This window comes from Pyrus communis, chromosome 8 (assembly GCF_041283825.1).
Source record: "Pyrus communis isolate YQ-2024b chromosome 8, ASM4128382v1, whole genome shotgun sequence".
NCBI classification, from domain to species: domain Eukaryota; kingdom Viridiplantae; phylum Streptophyta; class Magnoliopsida; order Rosales; family Rosaceae; genus Pyrus; species Pyrus communis.
In genome coordinates, this window is record NC_142572.1 from 18,705,661 (window position 1) to 18,724,337 (window position 18,677).

The 18,677-nt window shown below is 34.5% G+C and overlaps 1 protein-coding gene and 1 non-coding gene across 2 annotated transcripts; both read left to right on the forward strand.

The window, feature by feature from the left end:
• Positions 1-12,982: 12,982 nt before the first annotated feature.
• Positions 12,983-15,239, forward strand: LOC137717786 (uncharacterized). Its single transcript, XM_068457273.2, has 5 exons — positions 12,983-13,488; positions 13,594-13,721; positions 13,824-13,936; positions 14,225-14,410; positions 15,021-15,239. The coding sequence occupies exons 1-5, from the start codon at positions 13,133-13,135 to the stop codon at positions 15,048-15,050; spliced, it is 813 nt and encodes a 270-aa protein (XP_068313374.1). The 5' UTR covers positions 12,983-13,132; the 3' UTR covers positions 15,051-15,239.
• A 410-nt stretch (positions 15,240-15,649) lies between these two features.
• On the forward strand, positions 15,650-15,722 carry TRNAE-CUC (transfer RNA glutamic acid (anticodon CUC)). The gene has a single exon. It is a non-coding gene; the product is annotated as a tRNA-Glu (tRNA).
• The last annotated feature ends 2,955 nt before the right edge of the window (positions 15,723-18,677 follow it).

Consider the following 18,677-nt stretch of genomic DNA (forward strand, 5'->3'; position numbering starts at 1 on the left):
CTTAACCCAAAAGCCAACATACTACTTCGCTCCTCCACAATGTGATAACGTTATGTGTGTATTTGATAGGATAACATTGGATAGGGAAGTGATACTCTCGCACATATTTTAGCTTTTCATACATTTTTTTTTTATAAAAATTTTGTCATTAAATTAAATAAACCTAATGAAATTCCCGTCAGAATTAGACAAAAATGTGTTAAAAGTTAAAAGTGTTTGTTTATTATTTTGTTTTTGAATATTATTGCTTAAGAACAATAATAAAATAAAATAAGGAAAAAATAATGCAAAGAAAACATAATCACCATGGCGGGGTGAAATCACAATATTCCTTTCCCTTTCAATCTCGATGCCTCTTGGCATATAATTTTAAAGTAGTACTATTCACGTATTTATTTTTATATTATATATATATATATATTTTTTTTTTATTATTAATTTTTATCATTAATATTATCTAATTCAATCGACTCACTACTAAAAATTGTCAAAACTAAAAAGAAATGCGTGGAAGGCATTTGAAAAGGAGAAAACGAAGGAGGGTATGGAGGGGAGTCAGAGAGATGGTTAGTGCATGACGTTGACGTGTCACGACGGGGTGTGGTGACCACAATGCCGCGTGGAACCACAACATGTCTCCCCAGTGCCTCCCTAGTCTTATTATCCTATTATCTAGTGGAAAAAGTTCCTGGCGGGATAATTTTCATGAGGATGTTAGGAATTTTATAATTGTGATCGTTCATCGTATATTATAAAGTAAGAAATTATTTTAAAATTTAAATTTTAAAATTAAATCTAAATAGTACTTAATTAAAACTGACCATACGATGTATGATGAATGATCAAGATCACAGAATTCCAAAAAAATCTGAGGATCCTTTTCCTTATCTACTTACAAGTGGTTGCTCCATCACGCCATTATCATCACAAATTTTTCAATGTATTTAGAACACTACATATGATTAGATAATTGAATAAAGACATTTGATGCTCTGTCAGTGTTTTAGACACATTGGAAATTCTCTCCATTACTATAGAAAATTTGAGATGGACTAAAAACACTGTATTTTCGTGACTTCAATAATACAAATAGGGGTGTGATATCCACACACCTCATTTTACTTCTTACACATATTTTTAATTTTCGGTCGTCAGATCAGATGAATTGAAGAAGATCAACGAACATAAATTATCAAGGGGTGTGTGAAAAGTAAAATGAGGTGTGTGGACAGCACACCTCTACAAATATTAATTACACTTCATATGACTTTTTATCTTTGAGACGAAACGCCACTATTTCGATATAGCAGTCCATATAGATCCTTCTACAATTACAAATTTTTTAAGAAGTTAATTATGAAGAAGAACACGATACTTCATTCATTTGATTAAGGGTATTAATAAAATATTACTTATCGTAAAATAATAAATAGACCTCGAGCACTCATTCGAACTTAGCACAATTATACAGATCAATAAACTCTTAAACTTCGTGTTACAAAAAATCATGTTAAACTGTTACAAGAAGTAATTAAATCCAATTTTTGTAGGGCCTTAAAGAGAAAACTATTTCTTTTAGGACCAAAAATTAATTTTTCTTTTTTGGGATGAAGACCAAGTTCGCCTCTTCTTTGCAGACAGGCGTGGGCCGGGCCCCACCTTGAGATGCCTTGTCCCATTTTACGTCACCATCTTGTACATCTTTAAAACGCGCCACTAAATGTCTAAATGGACCCATGCACCATCAATGCCGTATTAGAATTCTCTCCCTTTTTTTTTTTTTATCCTCTTTCATTCTTTATTTATTTATTTTTATTAAAAATTAATATAAAATATTAACATAATTTCACTATAATCGTTAAAATGAAAAGAAAAAAAAAAGAAAAAAAAAATATAGAAGAGAATCCTGCTCCATCTGTGCCCTCCATCCTTTCTCTTTTTTTATGTGGAGGAGATATGCTATTCAGCTGTGGACCTCACTGTGCTTACAGTATTACTATTCCTCTTCTGACATTTGCACAGATCTCTCGTATAATTTTGACTTTTTTAATGTTAACTTCTTGTCTTCATAATTTGATTCGACAATGCATATACAAGATCTTTCATGCATCTTTAGCATCTGGTCGGTATTTGTGAATTATATCCGTTTATCGTATATCGTGTAATTAATTTTTGTTAAATATTATTTATTTTTAATTTTAAATAATTTCTAATCATACGATATACGATGAATGAATATGATACACAGATGTACGATTAACGAACACGATATACAGATCTTGAGAATCCTCACAAAGAGGATCCTCATTCTGGGATATACAAGTTCAATGAAGGTGGAAAAGGATCCTCGCCAGATTCTTTTCCTATGAATCCTAGCGATCTTGTGATTGTGATTGTTTATCGTACATTGTACAATCAGTTTTCATTATGTAGTATTTATATTTAATTTTAAATATTAAATTTTGAAATGATTTGTAACCGACGATGTACAATAAACGATCACGATCACGGAATCTCTAGGATTCCCAAAAAAATAATCCGTAAATGATCCTTTTCCAATGAAGGTAATCATTAAATTTCCAATGGTGCAATTTATGCCCTAATTAAACTTAATTTTGGGTTTTAACATTTGATTATTGCACTCGAGCAAAAAAAAAAAAAAAAAAATCAAAGTTCAAATTCAAATCAGTGTTTGAAATTTTTTTTAATACATATTTTCGTGGAAATATTAAAAAAAAAATAAAAAGATATCAAAAGAGGGTGAGGTGCAGTCTAAATTTTATCACATATCAGAAAAACTCTTAAATTTTGACTAAAATCAACTTAAATGTTGCTAGGGAGATTAAATATATTGATAAAATTAGCAAACTAAATGATGTGTCATTAATAAAAATAAACACATTTATCAACCCTTAAGTAGTAAGCTATTCATCAACACTTAAGTAATAAACTACTCATCAACTTCCAAAACATTTTGTTTCCAAAATTTTGTAAATTTAATCTTTCTATCATTGCCATTTTAAAATTCCATAATTTTCATTAAAAATATATTCATAGATATTTTTAAAGACACCAAGACTTTAACATTGATTCAAATATAACGTCGTACAAACTTTTCTGTACACTAGTGATTGACATGCAACTCATCACTTTTTCTTCTTTTCTATGGACACAACTCACTTGTTCTCCATATTCTAATGAGATGAAAATTTTCTCCCTTCTTGATTTCTCTCGTTTTTTTTTCCTTTTCTTATGGGAAAAGTTACAATTAAACTACATTAATTTTTTATATTGATATTTTTATAACGATGAAATACAAAAAGAAAAGAAGAAAAGAAGAAAGAAGATGAGAATAGAAGGGGAGTCCAATGTTCTAACGGTGATGCAAATTAACAAGAATAAAAAGACAAGTTGTGGACCAACGAAAGGACAAAAAAGCAAAAGACTTTGAGTTGCCTTTAGTATTTTTAATCAGAAGGACTAAAACCAAAACATCATAAATATAGGGGTCCCAAAATATCATAATTCACATGGGTCCCTGCTTGGGCTCACGTTGATCATGTGACAAACTTTGCTTCTTTCTTCCATTTTCGTTTTCGCTTTAACTTATCTTTTTGGTCGTTTATGTTTTCACGACCTAACTATCATGTATTTACTGAGTTAAGAAGTAGAAGACCAAAATTTCTTTTTCCGCTGCATGTATGTCAAACTGTTATTTACATGTTAGGTTGCATTTAATGTATATTGGAATCTCAAATGTGATATCAATGTTACGTTGTATCGTACTTAGTATCATGAGTGTTTTAACTATTATATTTCACTTTTATAACTATTAAATCTTCTAATTTTAATATCAACAAATTATTTATCGTACCAGCCAATATTATGTTAGTACAAAGAAAAATTATGAAATCTCTTTGAATAATGAGATGATCGCATGTGTCTTTTCACTCACTTTCGGAAGTGGCTTTGAAGGGTAAGAGGAGGCCACCCAAGGCAAAAAAATGTTTCACAAACTGCCAAGCAGTGTAGTGGAAAGCATGCAAGTTTGTTCGCTTAGGTTATCATTTGAATCCAATAAAGAGAAATGTTAAAGGAATTTTTTTAAAAATAAGATTCTTTATAAATTATCTGAACCTTATGTTTTTGACATAATATTTTATTATATTGACACGAAATTGACATTCCACGATTCTTCGTAGCATTTTTCTTCAATAAAATATCTTCTTATATCGTCGAAGTTTCCTTTAAAAAATAAAAAAACTAAAACTAAATAAATGTAAAACGCATTGAAGCCCCTACAAACTCAAGCCACTTTGCAAGCTCGCCTCGGGCGCCGGAAATCTCAGTGCCGGCCCTGCTCACTTCTTCTTGCTCTGAGTTCAAGGAAGGAACTACTGTGGGTTTCCAAGACATGGAAGTACCATGGCATTGGGAAGGAGTACAAATGGAACCTCACAAGCATATAATATTTGGGCAGTTGGTTATTAGGCTTTTTGGTTCGAGATACAGCGGGTCACAAAGGTACCGTTTGGTACGTGGGATGAGACGGAACAGAGTGGGACAAGACGTTCCGTCCTACGTTTGGTACGTGGGATGAGACGGAACAGAGTGGGACAAGCTGTTCCACGGGACGAGTTTTGGGTGAATTTTCGTTCCACCTCACCCCCTGGAACGACTCGTTCCACATCCATGGAACACAAAATTATAACCTCTCCGTCTCCTTCTTCTTCCTCCTTGTTTCCATCTGAGGGCATCTTTGCTCCCGCTCCATTCTGTTCAGTCTTGTTCCGTCCTATCCCGTCCCATTCCGTTCCGTCCCATCCCATCTGCATACCAAACGATACCAAATGTCTTGCACAGAGAAAGCTTCACCATATTCATTGGGTCTTGAGGAAAAAATAAAATAAAACCTACGGATTTCGATGTGGGAGAGCGTAAAAAACAAAACCCTATTTTGTCTAGGGCTTGCAAAGCCCGAAGGGAAGTGATTAATCCCAAAGGCATGTCTTATCACCTTTGTCCTTGGTCAACGTAAACAAATCCTCGTAATCTTTGAGGTGCCACACCCACCACGCTTGTCCCTCCCCTTCTCTTTCCCTCGTAGCTGACAAGACCTATTTATTTTGTTTTCAAGGTTCTTATATTTTCGAGGTTGTCTTTCTTGTTTTTCATAGGTCATCGCAGGGTGTTTTGTTACGCCTCGTATCTTTTAGAAAGTAAATTGTATCAATTATCTTTTCACTTTAATTCAATTGAAACAATGATTTCTTAATTAAAAATTTATTATCATTAATTCTTTAATTTTAATTCAACTGCAGAAATGGTCTCTTAATTTTAACTCAATTAGAGCAATGATTATTTTATTTTAATTCAATTGTAGCAATGATTCTTCTAACATAACTCATTTTAATATAATTCTGATGAAATTGACGAAAATAACTATAGCTACACATTTTGATGAGTTGATGGACCCTAATTGTAGCAATAGTTATTCCAATGTAACTTATTTTAAAAAAATTCTAACGAAGTTGATGAAAATAATCATAGCTACACATTTTGAAGAGTTGAGGGACCAATGGTAATTGATTTTTAGTTGGTGAACTATTTCTCTAATTTGATTAAAATTGAGAGATCATTGCTACAATTTACTCTCTTTTAAATATGAGATGTTTTTATAATCATACATGAGCATGTTTTCTACCTCTTCTCTGCATGTTTGTTGTTACAATAACACGGTCGTTTAGCTGTTTGAATTTACAGTATGACAATAAAATAGTTAATGTAATTTATAATACATTATCGTTTAATTATTTAAATTCACAGTAATACAACAGAATAATATAATTCATATTTTATAATACGTTGTCGTTCAATTATATTTGAATTCACAATATAATAACAGAACAATCTTTATAGGACATCTAAGTTTAAATGCATGCTGTGGAGCCTAAAATAATCTCAAATGTTCTAGAGGCGATACGTGGATTTTTATTCAAGAAAGACAAGATTGCCCTCAATAAATGAACAGACTTCTCAGATGCTCCTAAGGGCAATTCACACCCCTGGAGGTCTCAGCAGCTGAATACGACAGTCCACAGCTCACCTAGCCTTGGCAAAGAATTAAAGATAAGAATTAATTACCCAAATCCTATCTTTAATACATTCCTAATTGAATATTGAGTTCAATCAAGTAAGTAATCCTAATTTAAATCAATTAGGGATAATTACACTATTATCTCAATATATTATTTCCTAATTAATATCTTGAGAATATTTAGAGAATATCTCTCCATTAAACACTATATGGCCAGCCCTAGCCCTATAAATACCCCACATTCTACCAAATTTTTTGGGCTTTTGCAACCCTAAAAACGCCCTAAACACTTTACTCTCTTAGAGAAACAAACTTAGGCATCGGAGATCCGTTGACCTAGCCCCTACCCCTCACCCCGTGGGCGCGTGAGGCTTAGGTCTCTGATCAAAGTTGTTGATTGTTTTACATGTGCATTTTCATCAAGATTAAAGACGGCGAAAATTTGCATCGACACATGCCACGTTCTCGTTTGCTAGGAGCTTGAGCCCACATGGCTCAAGATCACGATGTCATTGCCTAGCAATGCCATTTTTCACATATAACCTTAGAGAAATGGTAAGAAGACTCTCTTAAAAATGTAATATTCTATAGACTCTCCGTCACTTTATATTTTAAGCATAATTGTTGTGTCAACATTATGATAACATTATGCCTAAAACATAAGATGACAAAAAATCTACGAAGAGTATCATTTTGAGAAAGTTTTCTTACCGCTTCCTCATAAACTTAAACTATATATAAATAGAACCTTGGTTTGAGGGAGTGTAAGCCAGCCTTGGATCAAACTTCAACAAGTTATCTGCATATACATGTAAGTTTTGAGCATTTGAGTAGATTTATTTACTTGGAATTTGGATTGCACTCATGGCCTCCACTCATGGCCTCCACTACCATGGCGTTTGCCCAAAACCCTATGAAAAGTTGTGTATAGAAATGCTAGCTTTTTATGAAGAACGAGATTTGGGTATTATATGTCATGATTTTGGCAACGAGAAGAGGACAAAGATAAGCAATGCAAATGCATGAGACTCCTAGACTCGTTAATTCTCGAAAGCACAAAACTCTAAAGATGCTCCTCAACCCTCATCACATCATCACTTTGTTTGATTAATTTAACTAATCCTTTTACCTAAGGGTAATACTAGTGTTCCCTACATAGAAAAATGCACACATTCCATCATTTTCGAATAATATACTCGAATAATATGTACTTACATAAACTTTATAATTAAAAATGTTCAATTTATAAATCTCATTTGAATATCATTCTTATAAAAAAAATATTCGAATCGGAGATCGTTTAACCATCTAAATGCATCAAATAAACGGATAGTTTAGCATGAATATGTTACTTGGTCCACTTGATGGACAAAATCTTCTCTCATTTTTATAGAATTCTTCTCTCACACTGTCGATTTGTTCCATAAATTTAGATGACTAAACATTCTCTGATTTGAATGATTTTTTGTAAAAATGATCTTCAAATTAAAATTAAATAAATTGAACAATTTTAATTAAAATTTTATATTGTGAAGATACATTGTTTAGAAATGGTGTAATATGTGCACTCTTCATTTGGAGAACACAAATATTATCCTTTACCTAATTCCTTGCATCCTCCATCTTTCAATACTTTACTATATATAATGAGTAATGCTAGGAAGACCAGTTATTTAAAACATATAATGTGGTTATTGATAATTGAATTATTACTTAAGTGCTGATTAATGTGTTTATTTTATATAAGTGACACATCACATGGTTTACAAAATTTGGTCTAAAAAGTTGGTCTACCTAGCATTATTCATATATTACTGGATAATACTTGCATCCCTATATGAAGGATGCATATATCCCCTATTTGCGAATACTTATCTTGACCAAATGAACACAATGATTAATTCATTAATTTTCATTTGAAAATCACTCCTACAAACAATCCTTCGAATTTGAGATCTTTTAGTCTTCCAAACACATTAAATAAATAAGCAGTTCATCATTAATATATTACTTAGTAACTACACCGCTGATTTGTTTTATACATTTGAATAACTAAATGATCTCTAATTAAAATGATTTTGTCACATCTTGGCCCGGGCCCCCACCACATCCCAGGCTTGACTCCGCCGTAGCACGATATTGTCCTCTTTGGGCCCCAACCACGCCCTCACGGTTTTGTTTCTGGGAACTCACACGAGAACTTCCCAGTGGGTCACTCATCATGGGATTGCTCTCGCGCGCTACTCGCTTAATTTCGGAGTTCCTACGGAACCTGAAGCCAGTGAGCTCTCAAAAGGCTTCGTGCTAGGTAGAGATGAGAATATACATATAAGGCTTACAGGATCCACTCCCCTGGATAATGTGGGATGTTACAAATTTTTTGTACAGATGATTTTCAAATAAAAATTAACAAATTAAATTGTTTTGATTATAAATTTGTGCGATCAAAATACATTATTCGCAAGAGAAAAAGAATTCATCTCCCAAGAAGGGTCCTGTATTATTTGGGGCACTCATGGGAACAAAAAGCCAAATTTGTCTTTGTCATGTAGAAGATACAGACGCACACTCTCAATTTACACTATCGTAGTACAAATTTAATTGTCCTAAACACAAGCAATTTTTCATTGTCAAGCGCCAACATATACCGCATATTCAAATAAGTTGTATTCATTATCCAAAAAAAGAAAAAAAAAAGGTTGTATTCACGTTGTTATCGTATTACAACGTACATATTAGACTCTTTAATGATAAGATAGAAAGTTTCAATTACAACAATTTCTTTTATGTCAATAACTAAGAGCTCGTTTAGAAATATTTTAAAAATGAATGAAAATGTTTCTAGAAAAATAATGTTTAGGAATTCCAAAAGTACTTTTGCAAGAAGCACATAATTTGCAAGTAACACCAGTTATGTGTTTCTTATAAAAAGCATTTCAAGTGATTTTTTTTTTAATTCACTTATATTTTTTCTAAAAATTAATTCAAAATACGCTTTAAGCCATTCTAAAAATAATTTCAAACAAACCTTAATAAAAATTTATTAAGCAGATTCTAATATTCAAAGCTTATGCCACATGCAAATAATTAAAAATACGAGAAGCGATTGATTAGAAAAATGATTAACGTGGATTCTTATGTTCACATATCCGTCATGTTGAAATGAAAATTTGGACACGATTTTCGAATATTCGCACGCAAAGAACCCAAGGATTATATTACTATTAATTGTAATTAGTTGCCTCTTGCTTTACGCATTGAGCTACAAAACCCTGCATGTGACAAGAGTTCTTGGCATTGAGTCCTCAACTGGCCGCGGATGTGTTGAGTGCCTGTTTTTGTGTCTCATTTGTATCTATTTTTTTAGTTACTTGATTTGTGTCCATTAATTTAAACTAAAATGAATTTTTATTACAAATGATCTTTAAAATTGACTTACATCATCAAGATGGTCTCTGAAATTGAAAATTAATCAATGTAGTTCTTGAAAATAGGTGTTACAAATCAATGTGGTCCTTCCATCACAATTCTGTTAAAAAAATATGTTAAATGCTGATGTGGCACATAAGTGAGCCCCATAAATAGTTTTTTCTCACAAATAATCCTTGAAATTGACCTATGATATCAAAATGGTCCCTGAAATTGACCCGTGACATCAAAATGGTCCATGAAATTGAAAATTGATCAATGTAGTCCCTCAAGTAAGTGTCTGAAATCAATGTAGTCATTCTGTCACAATTATGTCAAAAATTTTGTTATGTGCTGATATGACACATAAATTGGTCATACAAGTCTAATTAAATTAAAAAAAAATACAAATAGGCTTAATAATTTAATAGTTAATAAAAAATTTGTCAATGCAAAAACCCAATCCTGCAATCACCTCCGATCCCAATTCACATTTCTATACCTCCTTCACTCTCTATTCTCTAAAAAAATCTCAATACACCCATTTTTACACACTTCAACACCCTTCATCGAAGTGAATTTGGATCGAGATCACCTTTGGTGATGGCTTGGCCCATTGGCAACAACTTCTAGACCATCACCGTTAACATTTAGGCGATCAACATCCTCACAACCTTAATCTTGGGGAGCTTGTTCGGCGCTTCCCTAGTGGTCTAGTGATGCAAGGAATGATGAGGCAGACCTTGAGATAATGAGGTTATAATCGAGGTGCGTCCATTGTTGGTTGAAAACTATTTTCACACCCCCTCTTAGGCCTTGGTTAAGTCTTGTGCCTTTGAGAATCTATGGAAGGGAGCTCTCTTCGGAGTATGCCCTACTATAAAAAAAATAAAATTCCATTGTGCACAAAGGTATTTAGGCAACTTTTTTAATTAATTATTAAACCCACATCAGCACATAATAATTTTTTTTACAGAATTGTGACATAATGATCATATTGATTTACGACACCTACTTTCAAGGACTACATTGATTGATTTTCAATTTCAAGGACCATATTGATGGCGTAGGTCAATTTCAGGGACCGTCTTGATGGTGTGGATTAATTTCAGGACCATTTTGTGATAAAACCCGTAAATCTTGTGGGACCCATTTATGTGTCACATCATCACTTAACGGAATTTTAAACAGAGTTGTGAAAGAATGACTACATTGATTTGCAACACTTATTTTCAGATACTACATTGTTTGATTTTTAATTTCAAGACCATTTTGATGGTGAGGGTCAATTTCAGGGACCATTGTGATAAAAACCCAACTAAAATTTAACACTATTAAGTTTAAAGTGTGAAGTGTCGACTTAGTTCCTGAATTATCATCTCAATGAAAATTAGGTTCCTAAATTATTTTTTAGTAAAATAAGTCCATAAATTCATTAAAAATTGTCAATTTCATTCATATTATTATATTCAAAGCTATTTTATCTAATTTTTCGTCAACTTAAATCACTTGACGCACTTTAGAATGTAATACCAACATTTTCTCGCCTATAAACCCTTAACATTTCATATAGATTGTGAATCTAACGTCTAATTTACCCTTCAAATTTAACTCCATACAATATTTCTTTACGTAAAGTTACCAATCTACCCTCCAATGTGTACCACATGCAAGTAACGTGACTTAAATGGACGGAAAATTAATTATAGTAGCTTCGAATCTTATATTAAGAATGTAATTGGCAGATTTTTATAATTCAATGACTGAATTTTTTGAAAAAATATTTTAAGGACCTAAATTTCACTCAAGTGATAATTTAGGAACTAAATTGACAATTCACCTAAGTTTAAATATATGAAAAAAATACAAAACTAACATAAATAAATAATACACAAACCAACAAGTAACATCAGTAGCCACCGGGCCACTCGTGTCCTCCTCCATCATCCTCCCATCTCAAGAACTCATTCTATAGCCACAATCCACCACATCACTCCTCTCCTATAGGCTATATCACAACTCCTTACCCACATATTACTTATCCTCAAATGTTCAAACATTGTGTCTTTGTTGCTGCAAATTTTTGATTCCGAGAATGGATACATATTCCCTACACCCCTACTCAAGAACAATAAAATTGGAAGATGAGTTATCCATGTATCTTATGCACTAAAAAGAGAGAAATCGTATTGAAAACTATAAAAATTGAAACCCATAGAGCACAATTATCAAACTCAATTTGATGAGTGATCAAGGAGAGGAGGAGACGAATGAGGAGTTGGTGGTGCTAATGGTGGTTGAAGGAAGGGTGAACGACTAGAATGGGGGTTGGATGTGGCTCATGTGATGGTTGGATTTCGGTGAGGCGACGAAGAAGGGGTAGTGGACGGTAGGTGTGGTAGCCACCGAAGTCTTGTGAGGGATTTGTGTGACTGCTATATGAGAAGAGAATCGAACTTTGGAGGAAAACTACGATTACACTAAGAGTTAGTGCCACATACGTCATGCAATTAGTTGGGGTACTATGCTCGTCCATTTTGCACCCAATTTCGAATTTCTCTCACTCCAAATTATAGTATCATAGGATATAATGTTGTAAAAAGGAAAATACTTTGTCCTAGGAAGAAACTAAACGGTCAAATTTCTCTCTCTTGTTTTTTTTTTTTTTTTTTGTGTTAACCATGATGAGGAGACGTGAGTATAATCACATGGTCTAGAACGGATGCGATCTCCCTATTCACTCGAGTTCCAATACGCTTCCCGTATTTAGATTTATTTAGAAGTAGAATATATATCATTTTTATAAAAAATAATATGATTGGTTGTATTGTTCATTGGGCCTTGTAAGCCCAAAATAACAACAGCCTACATGCAACTCAAACAAATAGTATTTGGGCCCAAACCCAACTTTCATATATAAACGATCTTTGCTTGTTTATTTGGGGAATAGGGATTCGAACACAGAACATTAGGTGTAAGAGTACAAACTTTTAACCACTCAAACTAAATCACCCGTGTTACTGGATTTTGTATTTGATTCTTCGACTTTTTTCATTTGCGTAACATCATCACAATACCGCCACCCTTATTTTCTTTTAAATATAGAAACTACTAAAATCCAATAAAGTCGTAAAGTATAAATGAAGAGATTTTTATTACAAATGATAGATGCATAATTTGAGTTCTACATTTGTACTCTTTTGTTTGAAATCGATCAATGATGTCCTTTACATTTTATCCCGCACTCATTGACTCAATTTCATTAAACATTATGTTACTATGCTGATGCGGCGCACGTGTAGTTCCAAAACTCCCTCATGAAGCTCCACATGGATTAAACAGAAGGGTCATTTTTTCAAACATGGTTTAAAATTTCAGAAACCATAAAAACAATTTAGAGAAAACCCTAAATATAGACCACAAAATTCTTTTCCAAGAAGAGAAAGTTAAATATATAAACCAGAAAAATTATGAAATATCTTCAAAGCGAAAGGCCCAAAAACAAAACCAGACAACTAGACAAGAAGAAGAAGAAGAAAAGGTTTGGGCAGCGCTGCGCTCGTGTGGGTGTTGCTATAGCGAACGAGTGTGGGCAGCTGAGCAACCCACGGAATTGAAGGCGCAAAAATGCTAGTGCTCGGCCAAGCTCCCGGCGGAGCCTTATCAGCCCGGCGGTGTTCTCTCACTTCCCCGCCAAAATTCTCAAACCCAAACCCTCCCCTCTTCTCTTCCCGCAGACCCAGCAGATTCTTCTCCAATGTAAACCCTTCAAAATCCCTCAATATCACGCTCGTAAAGGCCAACGGAGGCGTCGACTCGGCTTCCTCCACCGCCAAACAGGGCTTCTCCGCCTCATCACCTCCTCCTCCTCCTCCGCCTTCCGTCGATAACCAACCAGTTTTCGTGGGTCAGGAGAACATACCTCTAGAAGGCGTGATTCAGTTCGAGAAGCCCGATTCTTCTGCTCGTTTACGCAAATGGGGGTAATTTCTAACGATTTCAGGAAGAACCCAGTTTGTGATTTTGTTCAATATTTTTGTTTATTGATTGATTTTAGCTTGTGGGTTTTGATTGTTTGTGGGTTTCAGTCGTGTAGCATTGCTTGCTGGTGGGGATGTTTTGGCATTGCTTACGTTTGCTGCAATTGGAAGATTCAGCCATGGATTCTCCGTTTTCGATTTCGAAACACTGCGCACGGCTGACCCTTTTATTGCTGGTATGGTTGTTCTCCTTTGCTACTTGTCTTGAGCTTGAATTAAAAGAAAGCATGGCCTTTGTTTTTTTCGTTTTGAACTAAAAGCCGAATGTGGTTGAACAGGGTGGTTTTTGAGTGCTTATTTCCTCGGAGGCTTTGGTGAGGATGGACGTGGAGTCAATGGACAATCGAAGGCTCTTACCGCTACGGCTAAGTCATGGGCCTTGGGAATTCCAGTAAGTTCATATGCTTGGTTTGCTTCGACTTCCCTAGTTTTGTTGAGATTGTTGGAGTATTAGCTTTGTTATTCAAGAGTTTCATTTATCATTTTTCACTTTACTTTGTCACACTTTTAGCTCTGGCATTGTTATTTTTGCTGTCTGTTCTGATTTCATTACTTCTTGTTGTTGTGGCTTTACATGCCTGATTGCATTACTTGTTAATAAGACTTTAGAGAGTTTTATGTTTGCTAAGGCACCGAACCACGTTTCAAAATTCATTTTTCTTTTTACTTCTTTTGGCAGCTTGGGATAATCATAAGGGCATCAACAGCTGGCCACATTCCGCCAGTCAAATTCATGCTTGTAACAATGGGGAGCACTGCTGTTTTACTTATTGGATGGAGATCACTATTGTATAAGTTTCTTCCCGGTGATAAGAGCAAGAAGAGTGATGTGTATCGCCGCGGTAACCCATTTGAATTGTTTGAGGTACAGCAACACTTCCTGCTTAAACAATCTTTCTTGAAAATCATAATATCATAATTCCAGTACTTTGCCTCGACAAATCCAACTTTTCATGGATAATGTCATTGGATACAATCAGAACAGCACTCGTTCTCATGGTAGGGAGTACTAGAACTGTTCTTTGGTTTTGGAAACTGTCTAGTGTCGTAGTTTTTGCATAATGTGCATAAGTTTGAACAAGCTAAAGCACCATGTGTAGCCTGAACAGATGTCTAAAAGTCTGCGCATTTGGAGTTAGTTGATAATTGATATTGTAAAACTATCCTTCCAAGCTATGACCTCAAATCGTTTGTTGAAATGAACTTCCCTGAAACTGCCGAGTGCATCGGATATTGCATTACTTTGAAATGATAGAACTTAAATGTTTTCCTTGCAATCCTCTTGTTACACTTGGTTAATATTCTGAAATGATGAAGAATAAGCAAATCTTTTCGTATGCTTGATAGAGACAACATATTGCTCTTGCCTTTGAATATAACGGTAACTCTCGTTATTCTTCATAATTTCTCTCCCAGTTTTGAAATTTCGTTTGACCTTCTGTGTCTAACGTTCAAATGTTCATAATTCGTTGCAGTTGCTCACTTCATTAATACGAAGGTGGTGACCAATGACGGTTCATTCGATCAGCCTGTATCACATGTTACTAGCAATCCTGACAGCAGTCGCACTCGCTCAAGATATTCTTGGATAGAAATGTTACCCCCGGTGTGTTGTTGTGAAGCAGACACACAAATGTAAAGATAAGAGAACTGATAAATTCATTAAGAAAGTGCTTTTCCAGCACTCACTGTCACTGGTGTTCTCCGATTCTTATTCCATTTAAAATATCTTTTTGGTAGTCATTCCTGACATAAGAAGTACAATGCAGTGGAGCTTTGAATCGTAAACATGGGTAACTGCATGTATTTGTATATGGTAAAGGTGAACAAAGCGTCTCGTAGCTCAAATGTTAAGAGTATTTATTTTTGTACTTGAGGTCCTACGTTCGGATTCCCGTACCATTGCTTGTCTCACCAAGGAGAAGAAAAAAAAGAAGCGAAAAGGTGAAAAGGAATTAATAGCAAAAAGAAAGGATACTGAAATTGCAATTTGAAGCCATTGGAAATAACTGGACCAGGCTGATGATTACTTTTTCGTGACAATTTGTGGGAAAAGCCCATTGGTTCAATTATTAAGAAGTCTACCACATAGAGGACAATCAAATCCGTTGTAGTCTAGTTGGTCAGGATACTCGGCTCTCACCCGAGAGACCCGGGTTCAAGTCCCGGCAACGGAAATTTTTTTTAATCTTTATATTTTATTTTTTCCTCCTTCCTTCTCATTAATAAAACACGAGCAAAATGCACCCTACGGGTGTGCTTGTGAGAGGTTTAAATTTACTTAATTTTTAAATAAAATATGCTATATTTACATGGCTGAGAGAATGACGTAAAAACAGCAAAATTTATGCTGCATGTAATTATTAAATTGTCTACTATTTTTATTATATTTTTAATTTTGGTGAGAGGATTCGATGATACAAACTACGTTGAGAAAAATTAGTCTGTTATCCTATTTGGAGATGAGCTCGTTTCTCCTTTAAAAATGCACCAATTATATATTAATGCTTGTTCATTTAAAAAAAAAATTCAAATTAAGAGTTTTGAGTGTGAATAATAGTTTCAATAAATGAGAGCTTTATTTATTTATTTATTTTTATAAGAATGAACACGTGTCAATGTACGTTTGGTGCATATTAAAGGGAGAAACAAACTCATCTCAAAACCTAGTAATATTTATTAAAAAAATAATTCAAACAATAAATAATAAGTTATAAAAGAAGCATTTTTGACAAAAGAATAAAAAGAAATGAAAAATGAAGAAAGAAGATTAGACATGCATGGTCAAAAAGGAAAGGGTGATAGCTGGGGTGTAAGAGCTGGCATAAGTCTGCAGACTAGACTATGTTGGATTATGCTGAGACTGAGAGGTGGAAGGCAGAAGAAGCCTATGGCTGTAGCCGTCACCATTGCCTGCCTAAAATGTCCAATCTGCCAGAGCATGGCTAAGAACCACTTCTTTTTCCTTCTTTTCTTATCTTAATTTACGTAATAACCTATTGGGTTGAAATAATTTCTCGCACAGTTGTTTGTTTCAGTCATGGTTGACAGTTTTGACCTTGGATTGATCCTGTGATCATGAGTTTATGATTAATAAAGACTCAACTAGATTCTCATTGGGATAATGGCATTTTATAATGGCTTCTTGAAGAAGTGTGTAGTCAGGCAGCAGTGACAAAATTAGAAATTGTTGAGACAAACAAATCCTAAAAATCAAGCTAATCATCCTAAAGTTATATTTACATATCCGTCGTCGGTAATACTGCAATTATTACATTTCAAACACAAATGGGGATGGTGGGTTTTGAAAAAGTCAGAGTGATTGAAGGTGTTCTTGAAGACCAGAAGAGATCTCAGCAAATGTGAGTTACAGTCACAGGAATCCATGAGAAGGGAGAAGAAGATCATGGTGTTGTGGGAGTAGAAAAAATAGAAAGCAAAACCGTCTCATGTAGATTTAGAAGAATCAGAAAATCGGATTCTTGGTCTTAAGGTCGATTTCCATGACCAGAGGCACCTTCTTGCTCCTATGTGGCTTTGCCACTGTCTGGTACGACTAAAGTACAAGCTATCCCATGCTGCTTTTTCTTTTCTTTTTTTTTCTTTTTTCTCTTTTTTTGGCTGTAAAACTTAAAACTCAAGTAGGACTATTTGATTCGAGCCGTTTTCATACTAAATTGGCCTAATATGGGGTTGTGAGATTAAAATATATACAATCTCGTGGTTTGTGAAAGTTGTTTTACATATGGCATGGTCGACATACGTTATGAAAGTTTTTTCTAAGGTGTTTGATAGAAAGAATTATGTGAAGAAGGGAGGTTAGAATTTGGATGTAAAAGTAGAAATAAGTATGTGGTGTGGGGGTGGCTTTCTTTTTCGCCACATTCCTGGCATGGGTCAGAACATGTTTGGACCTAAGAACCCATAATTCTATAAAAAGAAAACATCCTTCGTCCTCTTCATCCATTTCAACAAGCAAAAGGGCAACCCGAAATGAATACATTGAAAAAGCAAGCTATGTGCCTATGCTGTTGTGCTACTATGCACCAGCATCAAACATTAAAAGCACTTCCCAATCGTAGAGATTGTCATGATGATAAAGTCCTTCAAAACTGGACGAATTAGAAGTAAATTAACCTACCGACCCAAGTACGCAGATCTTTAATTTGTTTTGAATTTTTCCAACCAATTATTGTACACTCTTGAGCACCAATGTTTTGACGGTTTGATGATTTGATGATTTCATACTATGTACAGTAGTAAGGTGTGTTGATTTTCTTAAGTTGAAGTGTTACTCAGTAATTAGAATGCACATGCATGTAGATTGATTCTAACCAATCATACTTAAAGGAATTATAAAGTTAAAAAAAAAAAAAAATCAACTCATGAAGCATTCACAATTATAAAATAATGAAGTCTCAACTGATTTTGACTATTTACGCTTGTAAGAATGGCAATGCCATCAAAAATCCATGATCAAGTTCCACACATGCGCTACTATCCTTCCATTTTCATCACAAATGACCTACTTTAAATAACGATTATGGTTTTTTTAACAATCCTTATCTACTAATTATAATTAGAAGAGGGCTTAAGTTGTTTTTGAACGCGAACTAATTCTAACCATGCATGCAAGTTTGCGAGAAGCATAAAGCCAAAACGACGAAGATTAACTCGCATGCACAAGTATCCTACCATTTCCATCGTAATTAAGGTACTTCGATTAAGGACTATGTTCTTTCTTAGCAATCCTCTTATCTCCTAATTAGAAGTGTATCAAAGTAGCTAGGGTACTAGGGAATGAAAGAGAGAATCTAAGGTGATTGTGACATGACAGATAGGCTTGGATTTTGACATGTCACCAGAGAGAGAGAGAGAGAGAGAGTGAGAGACAGAGAGACAGAGAGAGGCATGCATTGCATTGCAAACAGGAAAACAGCAAGAGGAGCCTGAGGAGGAGTGCAGCAGCAGCAGCTGCTGCTGCAGACCTAATAGGTCTAGATAGCTAGAGAGGGTGTAGTGTAGAGCTATAAATGTACTTCTCACAGTGGAGTTGAGTAGGCATCATCCATCCAGTGATCTCATAATCCACTCTCTTTCTTTCCGGTTTCTGCTCAGTGCTCACAGTTGCC

Excerpts from the sequence above, each read along its gene's own strand:
- LOC137717786 (XM_068457273.2), top strand. The coding sequence starts at position 13,133 with ATGCTAGTGCTCGGCCAAGCTCCCGGCGGAGCCTTATCAGCCCGGCGG. Across the intron at positions 13,489-13,593 it reads GCTCGTTTACGCAAATGGGG|TCGTGTAGCATTGCTTGCTG; the intron begins GTAATTTCTAAC and ends TGTGGGTTTCAG. Across the intron at positions 14,411-15,020 it reads ACCCATTTGAATTGTTTGAG|TTGCTCACTTCATTAATACG; the intron begins GTACAGCAACAC and ends AATTCGTTGCAG.